At 44.7% G+C, this 26,941-nt stretch overlaps 1 protein-coding gene across 1 annotated transcript in view; it reads right to left on the reverse strand.

Moving 5' to 3' along the window:
• Positions 1 to 26,941, reverse strand: part of LOC137421133 (SH3 and PX domain-containing protein 2B) — a 203,116-nt gene that overhangs the window by 157,715 nt on the left and 18,460 nt on the right. The window contains exon 3 of the mRNA XM_068106874.2: positions 11,019 to 11,094. Coding sequence (XP_067962975.2) covers positions 11,019 to 11,094 — 76 coding nt within the window. The remainder of the gene's footprint in view (positions 1 to 11,018; positions 11,095 to 26,941) is intronic.

Raw genomic sequence — 26,941 nt, forward strand, 5'->3', positions numbered from 1 at the left:
GAGATCACACACATTCGGTCTTTAACCATTTCAATTGAGTTTAAAGTGATGTGACATGCATACATGGACACTTGCACAAAATAAAATCATTAAAGGGTAAAATGATCAAATTGAATGACTTTTGTAGATGAGCATATAATTTGTAACCTACGCATGTGAAACGAAAAGCGGGGTTACACAATTCGTTCATGCCTGTCCATCAGTCCGCCTCTGTCTGTCTTGTCAGTTTATGATCGAGGAAGAATTAATTTAAATAAAATGTTAGATGTTGAACACAAATCGAAACATTAATAGGAAGACAAGTTTGCCGTTTTACCGTACTTTGGCTCTGAATTTATCTCGACCAGATGTGCAGAGAGGAGTGATAGAAGCGTCTGCCTGGCAGTCAAATAAAATTGGAAATTATTCAAAACAGGAAACTTACTGTTTTTAAAGCTGTTATAAAGGACAAAAACAACAGGCACAAATAACTAATTTAACGTGTTAGATAGGGTGGTGTAATAGACGATGGGTAAAATGGCGGTAAAACCAATAAATAATTTATTTATATGCTTTTAAACCTCTTTAAACCTTTATTTAAATTGAATCATATACTTGAACACTGTATAACACAAGTTGCCTTCATAACACTTCCAAGAACCTCCAGTTTTGCAGTACCATCGGACCCCGCTATTCGCAGGGGATACGTTCCTGGGAAATGCCACGAATTGCGAAACCGCGATTGGGGGGTGGGGGGGTGATTGTTTCAATGGGAAAATGGAGGATTGGTCCCCGAATCGTGAAAATCCGCGAATGGCGAGGCAAAATCCCCAAATGTTGAGGCAAATCCAGAGAATGGCGACGATAATCTGTGAAGGTTGATGAAAGTCCCGGAAATGGCGATACAAAACTCGCGAATGTCGGAAATAATCCGCGAATGAATGCAGTGCCATCTATCTATAATTCCAGTAATCTCTGTGTGTATGTATGTATGTATGTATGTATGTATGTATGTATGTATGTATGTATGTATGTATGTCTGTGACCGCTGTTTCTCGACAACCACGGGTCCGATATACTTTAAACTTGCCAGGTATATTGCTGGGGACCCGAGGATGTGCCTTTTCAAGGTTTCATATTAATCGGACAAGTAGTTACCGAGCTATGTCCAAAAAACGATTCAACCAATCAGAGAGCAGCGAGCTATCACGTGTGCCGAACGTGCCGAACAGACTCTGCCTCGGACGGCACATTTGAGAGCGTATTCATTTATTTCACGTTGGCAAACTATGTTGGCGTTAAACTATGTTTTAAAACTAATTACGTGCACGCTATGGCGATTTCTTTACCAAACTCCGCAAGCCGTTCGCTTTGGACCAAACCATTTCATGTAAATAGAGGGGGGGGGATTGTCACCGTACTCGCAAGCCGTTCGCTTTGGACCAAACCATTTCATGTAAATAGAGGGGGGGGATTGTCACCGTACTCGCAAGCCGTTCGCTTTGGACCAAACCATTTCATGTAAATAGAGGGGGGGGATATAATTTTAGATATATATATAGTACGGGCATGCCCTAGTTGTTTCAATGAGGAAAAGGGAGACAGATAATTGCACTAATGTATACTGTGGATCGTATTCATTCTGTACAGTAACTTGCAGGGATGACGTGTTATGCAGCTGGTGGGATATCCCGCGAAACATTGATTACCTGTGAACAGCGGCGGGATATCATGTGACGCTATTCACAGTGTGAATGACGGGATATCCCGCGAAAGCCATGAAAACGCGAAAACACACAGCAGGGATATACCGCGAAACATTGATTTGAAACATTTGAAACATGCAGGAGCAGGTCATACTAGTGGCTTGTGGAAGATGTTTTTTTGCATATGTCCAACTGCTTTATGCATGGCTGGTGAAAGATGGGTTTTTATAAATGTGTAAAGCCAGCGGCTCGTGAATTTTTTTTTGCGCCCCTGAAAAACCGAGAATTAGTGGGACACGGCCGTGAATAGAAAAAAACGCCCTTTGCGGGACACTTTTCCATGAATAGAGAAACAGGTCGCATTTTATCAACCGCAAATACACGGAACCACGAATGGCGGGGTCCGACTGTACTTGGACAAGTTATATAGACTAGTGTATGTAATAAGAGTTGTTAAGCACAGTCCCTGGGAAGTGGGTGTGGAATGCGAGAGGATGCAGTATCGGGGTGAAGAAGAGGTCACCAAAATGGCTATGTACAATGCCAATTGACGCTGCGTTCAAGGTGATATATAAAGCTTTCATCTCCTAAACTGTGAGTCAATGTCGTCTTATTACAGTGTATAAGGGTGATGTATAAGGCTGCTTAAGTAGCACAAAATTTTTGGATTAAAAAAAAAAATCATCAAGATGATCATTTTATGAAAGTTGAATTACGTATAGACTTGAATACTGCATGGGGTATCATGTTCTATGAACTCTCAGTTGAGTATATGTATGTTGATTTTACATCCTCTTTCTTTCCCAATATGTCCACAAATATAATGCAAACTGGGGAATCCATGTACTGTATTATCAACCCCAAGTATGATCATTACAATATTTTGATGACCCCTTACCTTATACATTTCCTAAGATTATGTTAAAAACCACCATTAATATCAGTGGACTGCCATCCAGATTTAAGGGAATAGTTATATTATAGATGCAACATTGTTCCGACAATAACTAACTGGAGTGAAGCCGATGGAATGCTTTCGTAAATCCCTATGCTTCCCAAGGTTGAAAGGAATGACCAAAGGGCAAATTTTGCATAAAATAAAATCTTCTGTTTTGACCCCTGTGGCCCCAAGTCCCACTCCCTAGGGCATGAACTGAGGGGTGAAATCCAAAAAATTGTTAAATATTTCATGCATCCCCCAATTTTGATTGCAAATACAGTTTCATTGAAAAAGTTTTAAAATGTGCCCATAATTGCATTTACTTCCACAAGGCCTCAGGGAGCAGGAGCAAAAAGCATAGTACTGTTCTTACACCTTGCCATGTGGCGATCATAACCACAAAGTTTGGTGAATATTTACACAACTGTTTATGAGATAGCGTGATGGACAAACATATAGACAGACAGATAAACAGACAAACTGAGCCAATTTAAATATCCCCCTCCCCCCCCGTTCTTTTTGTTTGTTTAAAGCACGGGGATAGCAAACAAATGAAGAATTAGTTGTTGCAAAGAGCAGTGAACATGGAGAGGAGAAACCAAAGAACACAAAATGACAATTACAAATAAAATTTGAGAAAGTGATGAAGGTACCACTTGCTTATGCATTATGATTCGATACAACTCTAACAAACTGCTTATTACATTTTCCTGTAGTGACCTAAATAAGCAACACAATTATTGAAAGCAGATGAGTTTTTGTATTGTCCAAACAATCCCCACCGCCCACCCCCTATCCAGGAGACGCTGTTTGCAACACACAAAATAGTGAATAACCAAGGCCAATAACGAGCTACATGCTAACAGGCCAACACAGGAAGTTAACAAGAAAGGGAAAAGAACAAGTAGAGCTACATTCAAAGTACACCGCCCCCATGCGAAATAAATAACATCCTCCAGCACATGACATTGCCGGGGCGCCTTAGGCACCCAGCAATGCCGCCGTGCAGCACATAAAGACGGTTTTGGGAGGGAGTGGTGTACAATAATTGATTGATTGATTGATTAATTGCGTAATGAAAATAAATAAATAATAATCGCAGAATAATTAATTTATTAATCAACTGGCTATTCGCATACCTAAACCACCAGGGTTTCATCCGGAGCTGTAACTTTTTGAAAATTAATTGAATAAAGAATTAATCAAAAAATCAAATAAATAATCGATTATTTGATAAATCAAGAAATAATAAATTGATTAATTGATTAATCAATGAATAAAAATATCCTTTATAGCCACATCTCTTGGTCACGGCCATGTCCGAATATCAGCATCATAGCCCAAACGGTGCCTGAGATATTGCCCATATGAGAATGACAATAAATAAGTGATTAATAATGAAAACAAATAAATAATAATCGTTAAATAATTAAATTATTAATCAATTGGCTAATGGAATACCTAAACCACAACCGTTTCAACTGAATCTGTACATTCAAAAAATTAGGTAGTTAATTGAATAATGAAATAATTAATGGATTAATTGATTAATCAAAAAATCAATAAATTAAAAATACACCTTTACAGCCAAATCACTTGGTGATTGTCGTGTCCAAATATCAGCTACCTCGCTCAAAATGTGCCGGAGATATTGCCCATATGAGGAAGGATATAAATAAATACTTAATTATATATATTGTTATGGTTTTTAGAACCTTCACTTGTAAAATAATAAGCCTTGTAAATAATTCCGTGTAAATATCCTCATCTTCCAAAGGTCAAAGGTCGCACCCTAGCTAGTCCATTTTGCAACACGTAGGACACCATAGGACCTTCTTCAGTTATCTCATTAGTATGTGTTTCAGGTAAGGCTCTGTTTCCAATAGTTTGACTCTGCGTTGCATTAATCAAATAACCTAGGCCCCTTGTTCAATCCCATTCATTTTGCGGCTGGCCCCTCTCCAAATTGTATTACGCGCCTCTGCCAGTCGCAGCCACCTCAGCGCTGGCTCCAAACGCCATTAACCACGCGGTCGAGTTGGAGAAAAAGGGGGAGGAGTTGTCGGAGCGAGGCGTGGCCCCATCAACGTGTCACGAAGGGAGGAGCCGGTGAACCCTCGCGACCAATCAGGGCCGAGGCGTGTTCACCGGTAGGCGGACCTAAAAGGCATGCGGCTTGATACGCGAGGGCGTAATAAAAGTGTTCGCGTGGGACTACTTCGAGAGATGAGCCAGGAAGAGAGAAGGAGTCGAACACCAAGGCAGAGCAGATGAGCGGCAGATGAGACGGGGAGAGAGAGACGGGGAGAGAGAGACGGGGAGAGAGAGAGGGGGGAGAGAGAGAGAGGGGGGGGGGAGAGAGAGAGAGAGAGGGGGAGAGAGAGAGAGAGAGAGAGAGAGGGGGAGAGAGAGAGAGAGGGAGGGGGAGAGAGAGAGAGAGAGAGAGGGGGAGAGAGAGAGAGAGAGGGGGAGAGAGAGAGAGAGGGGGGGAGAGAGAGAGAGGGGGAGAGAGAGAGAGAGAGGGGGAGAGAGAGAGAGAGAGAGAGGGGGAGAGAGAGAGAGGGGGAGAGAGAGAGAGAGAGGGGGAGAGAGAGAGAGAGAGGGGGAGAGAGAGAGAGAGAGAGAGTGGGAGAGAGAGAGGGGGGGAGAGAGAGAGAGGGGGAGAGAGAGAGGGGGAGAGAGGGAGAGGGAGAGGGAGAGGGGGAGAGAGGGAGAGGGAGAGGGAGAGGGAGGAGAGGGAGAGGGAGAGAGAGAGAGAGAGATAGAGAGAGAGAGAGACGGTCCGCCACCACGACGACACGAACCGCGCTGCTTGCCGGGTTTCGCCGCGAAGCAAAGCGTGGACCGGAGCGGAGCGTGAGCTTGGAGCCGGACCTCGACGCCGGAGCCATCTGCCCGGACCTTCCTTCCCTGCCATCTGCCTTCTCTTCCTTCCTACCACTACCCTTTCGTGTAAGTCCGTTTGTGATGTCCTGGGCATGATAATTAAGAGTGTATAAGCTTGCCCTGTGTCCTTTTGCTCCTCTTGTATATGCCTTTCTTTTGTTTCCTCTTTTATTGTACAGTGTAGTAATAAATTATATTTGTTCTTCCTGACCTTTTGGTTTCCTCTCATCCGATCGTCTTCGTGATTTCTCCATTGAGTACCTGTGGCACGATTAGAACCGCTCAGAATCGGGTTAGTCTTTTTGTTAACGGCCCGAGTCGCAGCTCGCTTCGCTCGGCGTATCCATTAACGCTGCGGCTCGGGTGGAAATTATCTCCTCGCTTACGGTTGGTACTAGTAAGCAGGTATTTGGGACTTCATTGACCAATGACCCTGGCTACTACCGACCGGAAGTGACATCATAGTTTCCAGGATCGGAGACGGCCAGCTTAAAACACAAGGGGACTAACTCCTCCCCCCCCCCCCCCTTGGTAACGGAAGTGCCGTACCCTGAATCCGCAACAATATATACCACCTTTAGAGGCTATTTTTCCCTGCAGAGCAGATTTGGCCTTTTTCGGGATATGAGAAAGGATATAAATAAATACTTAATTATATATATATACCACCTTTAGAGGCCATTTTTCCCCGCAGAGCAGGATTGGCCTTTTTCGGGCACCGTGGTCCCCTTTTTGAAGCAATGTTTTACAGCCAGATGCCCTTCCTGCCGCCAACCCTGTTAGTCGCCTTTTGCGACACACAGGGAATTACCAGTGAACTGGTACTCAATTTGCCGACCTCGGAAGGATGACAGGCTGAGTCAACCCCCCCTAGCGTTAATTCAGCAATCGACCGGGATTCGAACCCAGGATCCTAGGTTCCCAAGCCGGCACCCTAACCGCTAAGCCAACACCAGGCTATTTCATGATGTATGTGATAATATAAGATCTTGTACGACATTTCACCCTATCAGGAAGCCAACAATGTAATAAAACCATCAAAAATCGACTTTTCAAAATTTTGTGACCTTGTGACCTTGACCTTGGGGCGAAAATTAAAAATCGAGCTCCGTGGGGCTAGACACATGCCATTGGCCTAACAAAATATCGAAACCCCTGTCAGATTCCACCAAACCCCTCGGAGATGTAGCTTGAACTCGATTACCCCCTAAAAAGACATCTTTTTCGGTCGTGGCTCCGCCAACAATGGCGCAATACGCCCACTCTAGGCAGGACACAACTAGATCATGATATCAACCTCCCACCCAAGTTTCATAAAGATCGAATTATATCATCGGGTAGTTATGCTGCGGACAGACACACACACACACACACACACACACACACACACACACACACACACACACACACACACACACACACACACACACACACACACACACACACACACACACACACACACACACACACACACAACGAATATAGTGGTCACTTGATAACTCGTGAACCAATAATCTTCTTCAGACGGCATATTTTCAAGCTGCCTCTATCAATGGCAATGATTCTGTTACCATTCGACAGAGTTTTACTTCCTGCAACATCCTTTGGTATTATAATTCTCGTAGCTTGAAAGGATTCCACAAAAATTACGGAAAACTACATTCCTTTGTGAAAGAATAGGACTGGGGTAGGCGTGGCTCTGACTGTCAATCAACTTAATGGGGGTGGAGCAGCTAGACACATTTGCCTCATTGTCAGCGTTATGCGTAATAATGTTGATGTGGCATCAAATAATATCAGCAGAAATAACATGTCTCGGGGATTGCCTTGTTTTTCATTGTTACATTTATGAAAATAAAATAATAGTGAGGTACCAGTGCTATACACCGCACACGGGACACGTGATCACGAACACTCCAGTCACGGCTCACGGGTCCTCGGCGGCAGATTCGCTACATCAGCACATCACTGAGGCCTTCGTATAGAACAGTTTCATCTTTGTTTTGGCATACTGCATCGACTGCAGTGGTCAATGGTCAATTAATTGATCTTTATATATAAAGATCCTAGTTTCCCTACTTGCTCAACCCTGAACCTTGCTATGTGCATGCGCAGATAAGAAAGCGTGTCACGTGTACAGTGTGTTTGACTAACGTCTTTCTGATGATTTATAGTGACTGTTTTTGTCTGGCGAGAATCTACTCGACTATTACGAGGTCTTCTGATTTTTCAGAACCAGGATTTGGATACCACAGATAAATACTTATATCTTATTTTGATGAAGTTCTTCATTGATGTTAATTTTACAAAACTATTATCAGAGAGTGTGCTGGCACTCTCGACTCTCTCGACTGTATAATATGTTTTTTTGACACTTCCAAGTAAGCAAAACAGTAAAAACCACGAGAGTGTCTTTCACGTCCGGCCGTGCATAAATTCCTCCCGAGAGGCTCCGCCCTCCCCTCTGTCCCCACCCTATTGGTTGTAGGGAAACCTTCAAACCACACCAGTTACATTGGAGGAGCTAATGGATGTTATCCGGTCTTTCAAAGGGAACGAACCACTACAGTATCTACCTCCAGTATGACTTCTGCTCAGCAAAAGAAAAGAGCTCAAAATAGAAAATATTATGCAAATAACAAGCAGATGATTTTATCACGGGCATGTGACAAGTACCTCGATGAAAGTGAGGAGAAAAAGGCTGCCTCTAAAGCTAGCAATGCAGTGGGCTCTGTAAAGCACAAAGCTGCTTTCAACAAATACAATAGTGCTCACAGATACAAACTCAAAGCTGCTTGTAGCGAGTACAATAGTGCTCACAGACGAGCTCAAAGCTGCTTGCAGTGAGTACAATAGTGCTCACAGAGACGAGCTCAAAGCTGCTTTTAAAAGACACTACGTTGCTCACAGCAATATAATAAAAGGTGTTCGTCATGTGTACTACAGTACTCACAGACATAAAGAACTAGCTGCTCGTCGTGCACACTATCTAAAAAGGCCAAGTCTATTCTAAAGTGTGCTCGGGTATGTCACACGAAGATCAGAGCCCAGCGTTGTGCAGGCATGAGGCGGAGGTATGAACTAGCTGAATCTAAGCCTTATGCAAAGCATCAGTATGTTCTTGAGGTGAGCAAGAAACTACTCTGCATTGCTGAAGCTTTAGTCAAAGCTTTCAAAAAGAAGCACCCAAATATATCCAAAACAATGACTAGTTACTCTTGTAAGAAAGCTGTGTCGTCTCTAGCAGCTAAGAGATTGGTAAACAAGGCCCTTCAGATGCGTAAGCAGTATGCTGGGGTCTTGCTTCAGGCTATCAGGTCAATGTGTAGCCTTGAGTTAAAAGAAAGGGGAGACTTTGGTGAGGGTTTGCACTGTGCTCATAATGAGCCATTCTTTTATGAGGCAGCCTACCTGTTTAATGCGGAAGGTAATACTGTTGCAGCTAAGTCCATCTACCTGAGACACACGGGCAGTCATTATGATGTGGTCATCTCAACTAAAGAGGTTCGCAGTTCAAGTGCTAACCCACCTGGGAAAAACAAACGCACCAATTCACAGCAGAATGTCAATGATGGAAAGTCAGAAAAGAAAAAGAAACCTGTTGATAACAGTAACCCCCAGACAGCCAATATACAGGAATGGCCTGATCATAGGTACTATTCCATCACTGAGGAATGGCAGCGCTCAGCATGCAATATGCTCGGTCTCGTTTTCATCAGGTCCAATGGTATGAGTTGCGGTGGTAAAGATGTGATTCTTACATGTCCAGATCATCACAGATTTCAAACGAGAGGTTCCAGGGAACCTGAACTCAACTGGTCTATATCAATATGGTTAGAATATGCATAATAGAACCACAAACTATATAGTTTATATGTGCTAAAAACATATGACAAAAATTTATTTTTCAATATGGCCACCCTGCCACGCCCATTTTTGGGCGTGCAACGCCCAAATGCAATCCCAAACTAGTTTATGTCTTAAAGATGCTGCATAACAGGTTTCATCAAATTTAATCAATATTTGTGACTTTTAGAGCGAAGACATCAAATTGTTTACAGACGACAGACAGACGAAGGACACTGGATGTCGACAAAAACTCAGCTGGACATAGTCCAGTTGAGTTAAAAATCAAAGGCGACGGTAACTGCTTATTTCGCTCATTTGCACATATCACTGGCTCGCAACAACAACACGGAGCTGTGCATTCTGCAATTGTCACACACATGTCTGATATTGAGCCATTCGTACTTTCCACTGGTGTGTCCAGTGTTGAAGCCTACATAAGAGCTTCTCGTATGGACAGTGCAGGTACTTGGGGTACAGAAAACGAAATTCTTACTCTCGCACATTTGCTGAATACCCCAGTGTATGTGTACAACAGCGAGAGTATGGATTGGGTAAGGTACTCCCCTATGCATGTTGACGAAAATTTTGCATGAAAATGTCACGGAGATGGCTATGTGCATCAGGCTGCAGCATGATCACTTTGATGTTGATCTCTCGACTGTAAATCCACAGTAACTATTTTGGCCGTTTCTAAGTGCAGGTCCTTGTGTGGCATGAGGCTGGATGAAGACATTACTCTTTGAGAAACGAGCAATAAGACAGAGCTGCAAGATACAGTCAGGGTTACGTAAGACAATATAGGGTCACATGTGCAGTGTTTGACTTTGCTGACTAAGATGGCACTTTTGCTCCAAGGTTGGGTATCCTCTAAGTACCACATACCATTGTGTTATTCCACATTGTAAAAAATTACAGAAACAAGTGAATAAAAAATTAATGCCAAATTAAAACGGCAATGTAGGGATGACAAACTACAGTCTAAAAAAGGTCCTAAACAAGATCGGGATGATGTTGGTTTAGAGAGTAGCTAACAGTTTTGCCATCACATAACAATCCCTGCATCACTGCCTCCAGACTATTGTCGAGGGCTTGTCCGAGCTAAAAGTATTAGAAGCTCCTATATTTCATTTCTGCAGAAGTATAAGAAGCTCCTACATAGTTTCAGGGACTTCTTGCAGCTTCAGTTGTCTTTCCTACTTTTCTTTTTTTATCAACTTAGAGTAACCAATCACAGTTGGAGATAATTATAGAATGCTGTTATTTGAGATGTTCATGCAGTTGTAAGAATTTGATGATCATGAACTGATATTATAACATTGTACTCGGGCTGTAAATTGTACAGTCTCATTATGTGGCTACACTACAAGAGTAATCAAGTACTGTTGTAACCAGTGAAATGTTTGTAGAAGCTTGAAGCAATGATTGATGAAGTGCAAATGAGGCAGTGATGTAGGGATTGTTATGTGATGGCAATACTGTTACCTACTCTCTAAACCAACATCATCCCGATCTTGTTTAGGACTTTTTTATACTGTACTTTGTCAACCCTACATAGCCTTTTTTATTTAGCATAAATATTTTTATTCACTTGTGTATATTTATATGTATCACCACGATTTATAAAACAACAACAACAACAAAATATTATGTTGACATACCAGGCAGGAAGGGAATAGTTCTCTGTTTGGGATCTTTCTGTCCACCTTGCACTGGAAACTCGTCAAGGAGCTGCATCTGCAAAGCCCAGCAAGGTGCAATTGTGTGTGAAGGTAAAGCACAAGGAGTGATTTGCATTGAGGAGTAGAGAAAGGTTTCTTTGTGTGTGGCGGAAAAGCAAGGTGTGATCATGTGTAGCGGTAAAGCAAGGTGTGACCAGGTGTACTGGTAAAGCAAGGTGTGATCATGTGCAGCAGCAAAGCAAGGTGTGATCTTGTGCAGCAGCAAAGCAAGGTGTGATCATGTGTAGCGGTAAAGCAAGGTGTGACCAGGTGTACTGGTAAAGCAAGGTGTGATCATGTGCAGCAGCAAAGCAAGGTGTGATCATGTGTAGCGGTAAAGCAATGTGTGATCATGTGCAGCAGCAAAGCAAGGTGTGATCATGTGCAGCAGCAAAGCAAGTTGTGATCACATGTAGCGGAAAAGCAAGGTGTGATCATGTGCAGCGGCACAGCAAGGTGTGATCAATGCAGCGGCAAAGCAAGGTGTGATCATATGCAGCGGCAAAGCAAGGTGTGATCATGTGCAGCGGCACAGCAAGGTGTGATCATATGCAGCGGCACAGCAAGGTGTGATCATATGCAGCGGCAAAGCAAGGTGTGATCATATGCAGCGGCAAAGCAGGGTGTGATCATGTGTAGCGGCAAAGCAAGGTGTGATCATATGCAGCGGCACAGCAAGGTGTGATCATATGTAGCGGCAAAGCAAGGTGTGATCATGTGTAGCGGCACAGCAAGGTGTGATCATATGCAGCGGCACAGCAAGGTGTGATCATATGCAGCGGCAAAGCAAGGTGTGATCATGTGTAGCGGAAAAGCAAGGTGTGATCATATGCAGCGGCACAGCAAGGTGTGATCATATGCAGCGGCAAAGCATGGTGTGATCATGTGTAGCGGCAAAGCAAGGTGTGATCATATGCAGCGGCAAAGCTAGGTGTGATCATATGCAGCGGCAAAGCAAGGTGTGATCATATGTAGCGGCAAAGCAAGGTGTGATCATGTGTAGCGGCACAGCAAGGTGTGATCATATGCAGCGGCACAGCAAGGTGTGATCATATGCAGCGGCAAAGCAAGGTGTGATCATGTGTAGCGGAAAAGCAAGGTGTGATCATATGCAGCGGCACAGCAAGGTGTGATCATATGCAGCGGCAAAGCAAGGTGTGATCATATGCAGCAGCAAAGCAAGGTGTGATCATATGCAGCGGCAAAGCAAGGTGTGATCAATGCAGCGGCAAAGCAAGTTGTGATCATGTGCAGCGGTAAAGCAAGTTGTGATCATGTGCAGCGGTAAAGCAAGTTGTGATCATATGCAGCGTTAAAGCAAGTTGTGATCATATGCAGCGGCAAAGCAAGTTGTGATCAATGCAGCGGCAAAGCATGTTGTGATCATGTGCAGCGGCAAAGCAAGTTGTGATCATGTGCAGCGGTAAAGCAAGTTGTGATCATATGCAGCGGTAAAGCAAGTTGTGATCATATGCAGCGGCAAAGCAAGTTGTGATCAATGCAGCGGCAAAGCATGTTGTGATCATGTGCAGCGGCAAAGCAAGTTGTGATCATGTGCAGCGGTAAAGCAAGTTGTGATCATATGCAGCGGCAAAGCAAGTTGTGATCAATGCAGCGGCAAAGCAAGTTGTGATCATATGCAGCGGCAAAGCAAGTTGTGATCATGTGCAGCGGTAAAGCAAGTTGTGATCATATGCAGCGGTAAAGCAAGTTGTGATCATATGCAGCGGCACAGCAAGGTGTGATCAATGCAGCGGCAAAGCAAGGTGTGATCATATGCAGCGGCAAAGCAAGGTGTGATCATGTGCAGCGGCACAGCAAGGTGTGATCATATGCAGCGGCACAGCAAGGTGTGATCATATGCAGCGGCAAAGCAAGGTGTGATCATATGCAGCGGCAAAGCAGGGTGTGATCATGTGTAGCGGCAAAGCAAGGTGTGATCATATGCAGCGGCACAGCAAGGTGTGATCATATGTAGCGGCAAAGCAAGGTGTGATCATGTGTAGCGGCACAGCAAGGTGTGATCATATGCAGCGGCACAGCAAGGTGTGATCATATGCAGCGGCAAAGCAAGGTGTGATCATGTGTAGCGGAAAAGCAAGGTGTGATCATATGCAGCGGCACAGCAAGGTGTGATCATATGCAGCGGCAAAGCATGGTGTGATCATGTGTAGCGGCAAAGCAAGGTGTGATCATATGCAGCGGCAAAGCTAGGTGTGATCATATGCAGCGGCAAAGCAAGGTGTGATCATATGTAGCGGCAAAGCAAGGTGTGATCATGTGTAGCGGCACAGCAAGGTGTGATCATATGCAGCGGCACAGCAAGGTGTGATCATATGCAGCGGCAAAGCAAGGTGTGATCATGTGTAGCGGAAAAGCAAGGTGTGATCATATGCAGCGGCACAGCAAGGTGTGATCATATGCAGCGGCAAAGCAAGGTGTGATCATATGCAGCAGCAAAGCAAGGTGTGATCATATGCAGCGGCAAAGCAAGGTGTGATCAATGCAGCGGCAAAGCAAGTTGTGATCATGTGCAGCGGTAAAGCAAGTTGTGATCATGTGCAGCGGTAAAGCAAGTTGTGATCATATGCAGCGTTAAAGCAAGTTGTGATCATATGCAGCGGCAAAGCAAGTTGTGATCAATGCAGCGGCAAAGCATGTTGTGATCATGTGCAGCGGAAAAGCAAGTTGTGATCATGTGCAGCGGTAAAGCAAGTTGTGATCATATGCAGCGGTAAAGCAAGTTGTGATCATATGCAGCGGCAAAGCAAGTTGTGATCAATGCAGCGGCAAAGCATGTTGTGATCATGTGCAGCGGCAAAGCAAGTTGTGATCATGTGCAGCGGTAAAGCAAGTTGTGATCATATGCAGCGGCAAAGCAAGTTGTGATCAATGCAGCGGCAAAGCAAGTTGTGATCATATGCAGCGGCAAAGCAAGTTGTGATCATGTGCAGCGGTAAAGCAAGTTGTGATCATATGCAGCGGTAAAGCAAGTTGTGATCATATGCAGCGGCAAAGCAAGTTGTGATCATATGCAGCGGCAAAGCAAGTTGTGATCATGTGCAGCGGCAAAGCAAGTTGTGATCATATGCAGCGGCAAAGCAAGTTGTGATCATGTGCAGCGGCAAAGCAAGTTGTGATCAATGCAGCGGCAAAGCAAGTTGTGATCATATGCAGCGGCAAAGCAAGTTGTGATCATGTGCAGCGGTAAAGCAAGTTGTGATCATATGCAGCGGTAAAGCAAGTTGTGATCATATGCAGCGGCAAAGCAAGTTGTGATCAATGCAGCGGCAAAGCATGTTGTGATCATGTGCAGCGGCAAAGCAAGTTGTGATCATGTGCAGCGGTAAAGCAAGTTGTGATCATATGCAGCGGCAAAGCAAGTTGTGATCATATGCAGCGGCAAAGCAAGTTGTGATCATGTGCAGCGGTAAAGCAAGTTGTGATCATATGCAGCGGTAAAGCAAGTTGTGATCATATGCAGCGGCAAAGCAAGTTGTGATCATATGCAGCGGCAAAGCAAGTTGTGATCATGTGCAGCGGCAAAGCAAGTTGTGATCATATGCAGCGGCAAAGCAAGTTGTGATCATGTGCAGCGGCAAAGCAAGTTGTGATCAATGCAGCGGCAAAGCAAGTTGTGATCATGTGCAGCGGTAAAGCAAGTTGTGATCATATGCAGCGGTAAAGCAAGTTGTGATCATATGCAGCGGTAAAGCAAGTTGTGATCATATGCAGCGGCAAAGCAAGTTGTGATCATGTGCAGCGGTAAAGCAAGTTGTGATCATATGCAGCGGCAAAGCAAGTTGTGATCAATGCAGCGGCAAAGCAAGTTGTGATCAATGCAGCGGCAAAGCAAGTTGTGATCAATGCAGCGGCAAAGCAAGTTGTGATCATATGCAGCGGCAAAGCAAGTTGTGATCATATGCAGCGGCAAAGCAAGTTGTGATCAATGCAGCGGCAAAGCAAGTTGTGATCAATGCAGCGGCAAAGCAAGTTGTGATCAATGCAGCGGCAAAGCAAGTTGTGATCATATGCAGCGGCAAAGCAAGTTGTGATCATATGCAGCGGCAAAGCAAGTTGTGATCATATGCAGCGGTAAAGCAAGTTGTGATCATATGCAGCGGTAAAGCAAGTTGTGATCATATGCAGCGGCAAAGCAAGTTGTGATCATATGCAGCGGTAAAGCAAGTTGTGATCATATGCAGCGGCAAAGCAAGTTGTGATCATATGCAGCGGTAAAGCAAGTTGTGATCATGTGCAGCGGTAAAGCAAGTTGTGATCAATGCAGCGGCAAAGCAAGTTGTGATCAATGCAGCGGCAAAGCAAGTTGTGATCAATGCAGCGGCAAAGCAAGTTGTGATCATATGCAGCGGCAAAGCAAGTTGTGATCAATGCAGCGGCAAAGCAAGTTGTGATCAATGCAGCGGCAAAGCAAGTTGTGATCAATGCAGCGGCAAAGCAAGTTGTGATCAATGCAGCGGCAAAGCAAGTTGTGATCAATGCAGCGGCAAAGCAAGTTGTGATCAATGCAGCGGCAAAGCAAGTTGTGATCATATGCAGCGGCAAAGCAAGTTGTGATCATATGCAGCGGCAAAGCAAGTTGTGATCATGTGCAGCGGTAAAGCAAGTTGTGATCATATGCAGCGGCAAAGCAAGTTGTGATCAATGCAGCGGCAAAGCAAGTTGTGATCAATGCAGCGGTAAAGCAAGTTGTGATCATATGCAGCGGCAAAGCAAGTTGTGATCAAAATGCAGCGGTAAAGCAAGTTGTGATCAATGCAGCGGCAAAGCAAGTTGTGATCATATGCAGCGGTAAAGCAAGTTGTGATCAATGCAGCGGCAAAGCAAGTTGTGATCATATGCAGCGGCAAAGCAAGTTGTGATCAATGCAGCGGCAAAGCAAGTTGTGATCATGTGCAGCGGCAAAGCAAGTTGTGATCATGTGCAGCGGCAAAGCAAGTTGTGATCATATGCAGCGGTAAAGCAAGTTGTGATCATATGCAGCGGCAAAGCAAGTTGTGATCATATGCAGCGGCAAAGCAAGTTGTGATCATATGCAGCGGTAAAGCAAGTTGTGATCAATGCAGCGGCAAAGCAAGTTGTGATCATATGCAGCGGTAAAGCAAGTTGTGATCATATGCAGCGGTAAAGCAAGTTGTGATCAATGCAGCGGCAAAGCAAGTTGTGATCATATGCAGCGGCAAAGCAAGTTGTGATCAATGCAGCGGCAAAGCAAGTTGTGATCATATGCAGCGGCAAAGCAAGTTGTGATCATATGCAGCGGTAAAGCAAGTTGTGATCATATGCAGCGGTAAAGCAAGTTGTGATCAATGCAGCGGCAAAGCAAGTTGTGATCATATGCAGCGGTAAAGCAAGTTGTGATCATATGCAGCGGTAAAGCAAGTTGTGATCATATGCAGCGGCAAAGCAAGTTGTGATCATATGCAGCGGCAAAGCAAGTTGTGATCATATGCAGCGGCAAAGCAAGTTGTGATCAATGCAGCGGCAAAGCAAGTTGTGATCATATGCAGCGGCAAAGCAAGTTGTGATCAATGCAGCGGCAAAGCAAGTTGTGATCAATGCAGCGGCAAAGCAAGTTGTGATCAATGCAGCGGCAAAGCAAGTTGTGATCATATGCAGCGGCAAAGCAAGTTGTGATCAATGCAGCGGCAAAGCAAGTTGTGATCAATGCAGCGGCAAAGCAAGTTGTGATCAATGCAGCGGCAAAGCAAGTTGTGATCATATGCAGCGGCAAAGCAAGTTGTGATCATATGCAGCGGTAAAGCAAGTTGTGATCATATGCAGCGGTAAAGCAAGTTGTGATCATATGCAGCGGCAAAGCAAGTTGTGATCATATGCAGCGGTAAAGCAAGTTGTGATCATATGCAGCGGCAAAGCAAGTTGTGATCATATGCAGCGGTAAAGCAAGTTGTGATCATGTGTAGCGGTAAAGCAAGTTGTGATCAATGCAGCGGCAAAGCAAGTTGTGATCAATGCAGCGGCAAAGCAAGTTGTGATCAATGCAGCGGCAAAGCAAGTTGTGATCATATGCAGCGGCAAAGCAAGTTGTGATCAATGCAGCGGCAAAGCAAGTTGTGATCATATGCAGCGGCAAAGCAAGTTGTGATCAATGCAGCGGCAAAGCAAGTTGTGATCAATGCAGCGGCAAAGCAAGTTGTGATCAATGCAGCGGCAAAGCAAGTTGTGATCAATGCAGCGGCAAAGCAAGTTGTGATCAATGCAGCGGCAAAGCAAGTTGTGATCAATGCAGCGGCAAAGCAAGTTGTGATCAATGCAGCGGCAAAGCAAGTTGTGATCAATGCAGCGGCAAAGCAAGTTGTGATCATATGCAGCGGCAAAGCAAGTTGTGATCATATGCAGCGGCAAAGCAAGTTGTGATCATATGCAGCGGTAAAGCAAGTTGTGATCATATGCAGCGGTAAAGCAAGTTGTGATCAATGCAGCGGCAAAGCAAGTTGTGATCAATGCAGCGGTAAAGCAAGTTGTGATCATATGCAGCGGCAAAGCAAGTTGTGATCAAAATGCAGCGGTAAAGCAAGTTGTGATCAATGCAGCGGCAAAGCAAGTTGTGATCATATGCAGCGGTAAAGCAAGTTGTGATCAATGCAGCGGCAAAGCAAGTTGTGATCATATGCAGCGGCAAAGCAAGTTGTGATCAATGCAGCGGCAAAGCAAGTTGTGATCATGTGCAGCGGCAAAGCAAGTTGTGATCATGTGCAGCGGCAAAGCAAGTTGTGATCAATGCAGCGGCAAAGCAAGTTGTGATCATATGCAGCGGCAAAGCAAGTTGTGATCAATGCAGCGGCAAAGCAAGTTGTGATCATATGCAGCGGCAAAGCAAGTTGTGATCAATGCAGCGGCAAAGCAAGTTGTGATCATATGCAGCGGTAAAGCAAGTTGTGATCATATGCAGCGGTAAAGCAAGTTGTGATCAATGCAGCGGCAAAGCAAGTTGTGATCATATGCAGCGGCAAAGCAAGTTGTGATCAATGCAGCGGCAAAGCAAGTTGTGATCATATGCAGCGGCAAAGCAAGTTGTGATCATATGCAGCGGTAAAGCAAGTTGTGATCATATGCAGCGGTAAAGCAAGTTGTGATCAATGCAGCGGCAAAGCAAGTTGTGATCATATGCAGCGGTAAAGCAAGTTGTGATCATATGCAGCGGCAAAGCAAGTTGTGATCATATGCAGCGGCAAAGCAAGTTGTGATCATATGCAGCGGCAAAGCAAGTTGTGATCATATGCAGCGGTAAAGCAAGTTGTGATCATATGCAGCGGTAAAGCAAGTTGTGATCATATGCAGCGGTAAAGCAAGGTGTGATCATATGCAGCGGCAAAGCAAGGTGTGATCATATGCAGCGGCAAAGCAAGTTGTGATCAATGCAGCGGCAAAGCAAGGTGTGATCATGTGCAACGCAATTGTGCGCGTTGGCAAAGCAAGGTGTGATCAATGCAGCGGCAAAGCAAGGTGTGATCAATGCAGCGGCAAAGCAAGGTGTGATCAATGCAGCGGCAAAGCAAGGTGTGATCAATGCAGCGGCAAAGCAAGGTGTGATCATGTGCAACGCAATCGTGCGCGTTGGCAAAGCAAGGTGCGATTGTACGCAGCGGCAAGGAAAGGTGCTATCGTGCATGTGGGCAATGGAAGGTGCTTGTGTGCGAAGACGATGTATTAATACTGACTAAATAATGAGGTATCGCATAAGTTGAGAGAAACTGCTCCTTTACAATCAAAATAAATGTATTCTTCGGATCTGCATTTCACTTCAGTCAATATTTATCAAGGTGAAGTCAACACGTATCTAATAATTGCCTGAAAGTTCACATCTATGCATTTGGGCCAATATTATTTAGCAGCAACATTCACTGTTTAAGATCTAAGGTGAAGTGTGAGACCTGATGGAAAGTAAAGTAAAAAAAAAAAAACTTTAATTCTAAATGCCAAATAAAATGAGGATAATGATGTAAAGGTGAATGAAAAGATTGAACTTTCACAGGAATCAAAATAAATACTTGTTTTCAGAGTGAAGTTTGCAAATATATATTTGTTCAAACAATTTCTAATTGTCAAAATGTAATGCGATTCAACATTTACTTGTCCCTCGTCCCTGCAGTTTCAGATATTGATAAATATTTAAAACCAAATGATATTCTCCATAACATGGTGATGATGCAGTAAAAAAATAAAAACCCGATCCCTTTGCCTTGATCTTGTCTCCATGTCCCTGGTTATCACGAAGGTAAATACCTGGTGAATCCAACTTACTTAACGCCATGAACTTGGTTTCGTTCATTTTACAATATTGACACAATATGATGTCCAGCACAATGCAGGACTTTCAAAGTGACGTAATCCGCCCCAGAATGCTCAGCACGCATGCACACAACACCTTAGCAGCATTGTGGATCGAGGCATGTTAACATATATTGTGCGTGCGACATAAGGTTTGTTACCTAAAATGGCTCACAAAACTTCAAAAGAGGCTGAAAATACTTGGAAAAGTAAGTGAGACGAAGGGATATCCCTCTGCACAACAAAATAGTTGGAGAACCTAGTCGCAAAAGGGCTGAGGTCTCGAAGATGCTCGTACTGCAATATCCGGACGACGTGGGCTGGTGCAAGGCCCAAAATGTGGAAGGGCACGTTATATCAAAACCCCCGACGGATCGCTGCCATTGAATGTACTGTACTTAGAACCTTACGGGAGTGCCTCATGTGAACATGGCAGGTGTGGTGATTTATTTAATGGGCGTCTGCAATTATTAGAAAGACGATGCCGTGCTTCATTACCAACAAAGTAATGGCTACCAACTCTTCGACGAAGGACATCTTCGCAATGTGAAAATACGAGGGCAGAACCAATAGTCATGAGCATCCGTGGATGCCAAACATTTGTGCCAGGTATAGTAGTACACGAGTTATTAGCGACATCCATCAACTCGAATATAAACAGCTGTGAGGGCTGTTATAAACTTGTTTTTTGTTTGGTTCTGGGGCCACGAGGAAAATTATACTTGATTTTTGCATCTACTGCCAAAAGGTGTGTGCGTGCGCGTGTGTCGCTCGCTTATATTAACAGGAAAGGGCAGGAACACGACAACTCTCATCTAAGGATATTTCCCGTATTTTCTATATTTCCGTGAGTCCGATTTGCATCTGGCAACGCAACAATTACTGTTAACCATTTTTAAATTGCCACTCTCATTTAAATCCTGAAATTATAAATTGTTTGAATTGCAGACTTCACCCTAACAGTGGCAGATTAAAAGTGCCCATGCTAACAGAAGTGAGTCACTGGAAACGCACACACAGCGCATGTGTGAAACGCCTCATGAGCATGCATACTTCTGACATGAATGCACAAGAACGGTCCATGTGGTTTTTGAATATTATTTCTTGCTAGAAGACATAACACACAAAATGCCAGTTTGGAGAAAAAAACATAAATTGCATGTTAATTTTCAACATTAACAATCAAAACTTACTTTAAGCCCAAGAGAGATTTAAGTAGACTGAACGAGCTTTATATTCTGACCTGAAGGCTACTTTCTTTACTCATCTCCATATTTGCTACTCTTCATGTTTACTGCTTCTTTTACACCATTGTTACCCTGCGCTCGCGAAGCGAAAAGCAGGGTTAGGCATTCGGTTGCGTACGTGTGGCGTACGTGCGTGTCTGCATTTTTAAAATTCAATTTCTCGGCAACCGTTGGTCCGATTGACACGCACGTTTACCAGAGGGGCGCCTCTGCCTGTAGATTTGTTTTATTCATAATTATGACGTCATAAGTCACGTGGTACGGACACCATCTTGAAAAAAACGTCACACCTCTATATCTCCTAAACCGCTCAATGGAAAAAGCTGAAAAAAGGCTCATTGTCCAATACTCCCCATGGGAAATAAGATAGGTTGATGATGATGTCATCGGGGCATTCATTATGACATCATAATTCGATAAGTACAACGCTTGATCTGATCAGTATGAAAAAAAAGTTTCCTCTGCAACTGTTAATCTGATGGTCAGAAAATTTGTACCATAAGAGCACCTCCTCCTGTAGATTTTAACGATAATTATGACGTCATAAGTCACGTGGTACAGGCGCTATCTTGGAAAACTCAAACATTGCACCTCGATATCTGCCAAACCACTCAATGGAAAAATCTGAAACAAGGCTCATTGTCAAGTACTCCCCATGGGGAATAAGATTTGTTAATTATGTCATCGGTACCTTAATTATGACGTCATAATTCGACAAGTACAACGCTTGATTCGATCAGTATGAATTTCTTTCTCTGCAATTCTTGGTCCGATTGACACAAATTTTTCACCATAGGAGCGCCTCCTCCTGTAGAATATTTTAATGATTATTATGGCGTCTTAGGTCACATGGAACAGGCACAATCTTGGAAAAACCGAAAACCATTGCACCTCCATATTTCCAAAACCGCTCCATGGAAAAAAATGAAATATGACTCATTGTAAAGAATGCCGCATGGGGAATGGTGTTGTTAATGATGACATCATTGGTGCCATAATTATGACGTCATAATTTGACAGGGACAACGCTTAGTCTGATCTGTTTGAAATTTGAGCGTGATCTACACAAATATATTAGAGAATATAAATTTATGATGTTATCGCTCATGTAGTCTGGCAGCCATATTGGATCAAAGAAAAAACCCTTCAAAAACAGAAGAGTTGGCTCGCACCAAGTTAACTGCACAGGGTTTTTTTTTTTTTTTTTTTTTTTTTTTTTGTATACAGAGTCGAGGCTCGTGAAAGCTAACATTTATCAAACAAGCAAATCAAACAAACAAGTAAACAAAGTATATAAAAATGGGAGCGGTCGACAAGATGGGGAGAGAAGGGGAGGAAGCACACAAACACAACATTTGAGACAAGGGACAACGGGAGATGTGTGGGAGGCAGAGGGCCTGGGGGGAGGCAGGATAGGTATAAAACGCAAGAACACCAAGGACTTCCAGGAAAGAAGACAAAAGTCACCTCAAAAAAGTGGATTTGGGGTGAAATTAGCGGGGGTAGAAAAGATCAAGGTTTTGGATTGGGGAAGATAAGAGATTGTGGTGAACAGCCGTTTTAAAGACCTGGAGGGAGGAGTGGGATTGAAGAGAGTGAGGGAGTTTGTTCCAGAGGCGGGAGAAAAGAGGGATGAAGGAGTGAAGGTGAGCAGAGAGTCTTGATTTTGGCAGTTTAACCATAAGAGGGTTGCAGGCAGATCTTGTGCGACCTGCAGGAATATTTGGGGGACAGAGCACAGAGAGAGCTGGGGGAGCAAGGCCAGAGAGGAGTCGGTAGAAGACAGAAAGACCACCAACCTGCCTGCGGTGAGTAAGTGAATGGCCCTCGGAGGTAGCTTCATCACGGGAGATTCCAATGATTCTGAACGCTTTGGTTTCAACAGCGTGAAGACGAGCTAGGTGTGAGGCAGGAGCACCAACCCAGAGGGGAGAGCAGTACTCCATTGAGGTGCGGATGAAAGCCTTGTATGTGGTGAGGAGCTCAGGTGTGCCAAGGAAGGACTTCGAACGACGGAGGATGCCCAGTCGGCGACTGGCTTTGGAGGCCAGCTTGGAAATGTGGTTTTCCCAGGAAAGATCATGGCAGATAGTGAGACCCAAAAGCTTGAGTGACAGAACTTCTTGGAGAGGATTATTCAGAAAGTAGATGGGAGGGTTGTCCAGTCGGTCTTTTCGGAGAGACATCGTAAGAGTTTGAGATTTGTCAGGATTGAAAGACATGTTCCACTTGTTTGCCCAGTCTGTGATTTTGTCCAGGTCTGCAGAGAGTGAGGAGGCTGCAGACTGCTGATCTGAGGGATGAGGAATGGAGCGGCAGAGAGTGGAGTCATCAGCAAAGAGATAGAGAGGATTTTCAAGAGAGTCAGAGAGATCATTGATGAAGACCAGAAAAAGCACAGGGCCCAGAACACTGCCTTGGGGGACTCCAGCCTGAACAGGAAGAGGAGATGAGAGAAACCCATTCAGGGCCACACGTTGACTACGACTAGAGAGGAAGTCCGCCAGCCATGCGTGGAGATTTCCATGGATACCAAAGGAGGAGAGTTTGGTGAGCAGAGCGGGGTGCCAGACCGTATCGAAGGCACGTGATATGTCGAGGGAGACAGCTCTAATTTCCTGTTTGGCATTGAGGACCTCCATCCATTGTTGAGACAGCAGAAGCAGCATGTCCAGAGTAGAGTGACCTGGTCTGAAACCAAATTGATGATCAGAGATCAAGCCATTGGAGAAGAGGAAAGATTTCATATCCGAAGCAATGATGGATTCCATGACTTTGCTGATAATTGGGAGAAGGCTGATTGGTCTGTAGTTGCTAGGATCTGTTTTTGCACCTTTTTTGTGCAAAGCGGTGATGTTGGCTGATTTCCAAGCAGATGGCAGTTGACCTTGAGCAAAAGAGAGGGTGAAGAGAACAGAGAGAGGGAGTGAAAGAGTGGAAGAACAGGATTTTAGGACCCGTGGGCTGATGCCGTTAGGTCCTGTTGCAGAATCAGAGTCGAGGGTTGACAGAAACTTTTCCACCTTGTCAGGAGGAAAGGACACGGAGTCCAGGAGCAGCTGGGTACGACGGGCACAGAGAGGGATGGGTTTGGGACACAAGATTTAGAGGCAAACACAGAGTTGAGGCATTCAGCTTTTTCACGTGCGGAGTCGGCTGTGTAGCCGTTTGAGGTAAGGGAGGGGATGGAGGGGGAACAAACACCAGAAACAGATTTTACCAGACGCCACCAGGATTTGGAAGAGGGAGACAGATAAGAGAGTTCGGTCTTGAGAATGGAGAGATATTGTTTCCTGGCTCTCCTGAGGGTGGACACACACTTGTTTCGGGCTTTGTGAAAGGAAATGAGATTTCCTTCCGTTGGATTTGCTTTCCAGGAGACGAAGGCAAGTTGTTTCTGGGCAACAGCCTCACCACAAGATTCCGTGTACCATGGACGGGAGGAAGGGTATGACAACTGAAGACGAGATGGGATAAATCTGTGCATGAGAGAGAGCAATTTACTTTGGAAGAATTCCCAGGATGAGTTGATGTCAGAGGTGGTAGAGATGGGAGACCAGTCCAGATGATTGATGGCTGCTTGAAGACCGTGCCAGTTGGCCTGAGTGAAATGCCAGACTCGTCGACGCTGAGGAGGCTCCCTGAGAATGGTCAGAGAGATGTCCACTTTTACAAGCACATGATTAGATGAGCCGATTGGAGCAGAAGAAGAGCAGCAGACATTTTCAGGGAAGTTAGTCATAACCAAGTCCAGAAGAGAAGATGCTCCGTTGACTGAGATCCGGGTCGGGAAATTGACAGATTGTGTCAGTCCCAGGGAGTCGCAGAAGTCCTTTGCTGAGGAGCCATGGCTGGTGAGAGAGGTACCCACACCCAGCCAACTGGCATGGTGACAATTGAAATCACCACATATGAGGAAGAGAGAGTTAGGATGAGTAGACAGAAGTTGGTCCATATTATCAGACAGCGAGATGTCGATGGCGTCATCACTGTTTGGTGGACAGTACAACACACAAATGAACAAGAGGTGGGAGCGAAGGGGAAGCCGTAGCCAGAGGTATTCCTGGGGGTGAGGTGGAGAGAGTGCAGTGCAGGGCGAGTGAGGAAGAGAGTTTTTGATAAAGATAGCAACCCCACCTCCAGGACGAGGCTCAGGTCTATCATACCGGAGGAGGGAGTAACCTGGGAGAGATACTAAGGAACCAGAGACATCATGAAGGAGGAAAGTTTCTGTTAAGCAGATCATGTCTGGTTACCGTCTGGTTACCGTCTGGTTACCGTAAAGTGGTACACCGTCAGAGGGAAGGTACGTTCCCCGATCGAAACCGTCACGTGGTACAGGTAAGCGGTCTTAGACGATTGGACCCTGCTAGCGCGCGACAGACCAATTGGCGTTCATAGTTGCTGCTTCGCAACCTGCCGAAGTATGAAGTTATTCGTGCGTGGCAGCCTCAGGTCCAGTAAGTTCGGGAGGGAACAGAGACTATATTTAATATAAATATATATTTAATGTCCATATGGTTTACGAGGAGGGAGTGGGAGTGGCTTTGAAAAAGACAAATCATTGCAAACTCAGCATTTACTCATATCCTCTGTTCTATATATTTACTCATCGTCTCTGTTCCCTCCCAGCCCTATGGTATCCATGGAAATCTCCACTCATGGCTTGCGGACATCCTCTCTGGTCATAGGCAACATGTGGCCCTGAATGGATTTCTCTCATCTCCCCTTCCTGTTCTGGCTGGAGTTCTCCAAGGTAGTGTTCTGGGCCCTGTGCTATTTCTGGTCTTCATCAATGATCTCTCCGACTCTCTGGAAAATCCTCTCTATCTCTTTGCTGATGACTCCACTATCTGCCGCTCCATTCCTCATCCCTCAGATCGGCAGTCTGCAGCCTCCTCACTCTATGCAGACCTGGACAAAATCACAGACTGGTCAAACAAGTGGAACATGTCTTTCAATCCTGGCAAATCTCACACTCTTACAATGTCTCTCCGAAAGGACCGACTGGAAAACCCTCCCATCTACTTTCTCAACAATCCTCTCCAAGAAGTGCTGTCGCTCAAGCTTTTGGGTCTCACTATCTGCTATGATCTTTCTTGGGAAAACCACATTTCCAAGTTGGCCTCCAAAGCTAGTCGCCGACTGGGCATCCTCCGTTGTGCGAAGTCCTTCCTTGGCACACCTGAGCTCCTCACCACATACAAGGCTTTCATCCGCAGCTCAATGGAATACTGTTCCCCCCTCTGAGCGGTTGCTCCTGCCTCCCACCTAGCTCGGGCTTCACGCTGTTGAAACCAAAGCTTTCAGAATCATTGGAATCTCCTGCGATGAAGTTAACTCCGAGGGCCTTTCACTCACTCACCGCAGGCAGGTTGGTGGTCTTTCTGTCTTCTACCGACTCCTCTCCGGCCTTGCTCCCCCAGCTCTCTCTGTGCTCTGTCCCTCCAATATTCCTTCAGGTTACACAAGATGTGCCTGCAACCCTCTTATGGTTACACTGCCAAAATCAAGACTCTCTGCTCACCTTCACTCCTTCATTCCTCTTTACTCCTGCCTCTGGAACAAACTCCCTCTCTCTTCAATCCCACTCCTCCCTCCAGGTCTTTAAAACAGCTGTTCACCACCATCTCTTATCTTCCCCCATCCAAAACCTTGATCTTTTCTACCCCCACTAATTCACCCCAGATACACTTTTTTTTTTGAAATTCCAAATTCTTTCCTGGAAGTCCTTGCAGTGTTCATATGTTTTATACCTCTCCCACCTCCCCCCAAGCCCTCCCCCTCCCACATTTCTCCCGATGTACCTGCTCTCAAATGTTGTGTTTGTGTCCTTCCCCCTCTCTCCCCCCCCATCTTGTCTACCGCTCCCCTTATTTTTTGTGTTTTATGTGTCGGTTTGACTTTATGTGTGATTAATGTTAGCTCTTTCACGAGCCTCGATCTTGTATACAAAAAAAAATAAAAAAATATAAATCCCAAATGCAAATAACTAATCACAAGTTCCTTACAACGACTATGTTCTGTAATGCCTACACTGAAGCAGCAATACCAAAATTTGCCACAACATAGTGTTGTGGATATGAGGCCTGTATTTTTTTGATTGTGTTGTATTGTGGTAAATTGGTGATGATTATTGTTTATTCTGCGCCCCCCTGCCTCCGGAGCTGTGTAAAGGTGAAAGGGCATCCCATAATTAGTCCACAAGCATACACGTCAGCCAAATAATAGAATACCCCTGTTTGATAGTTATCTCTTATTCTGTGTTTTAGGGTAAGGCTGTGTCTCCCATTAATTGAAGTA

This window comes from Myxine glutinosa, chromosome 2 (assembly GCF_964187855.1).
Source record: "Myxine glutinosa chromosome 2, kmMyxGlut1.1, whole genome shotgun sequence".
In the NCBI taxonomy this organism is placed as follows: Eukaryota; Metazoa; Chordata; class Myxini; order Myxiniformes; family Myxinidae; genus Myxine; species Myxine glutinosa.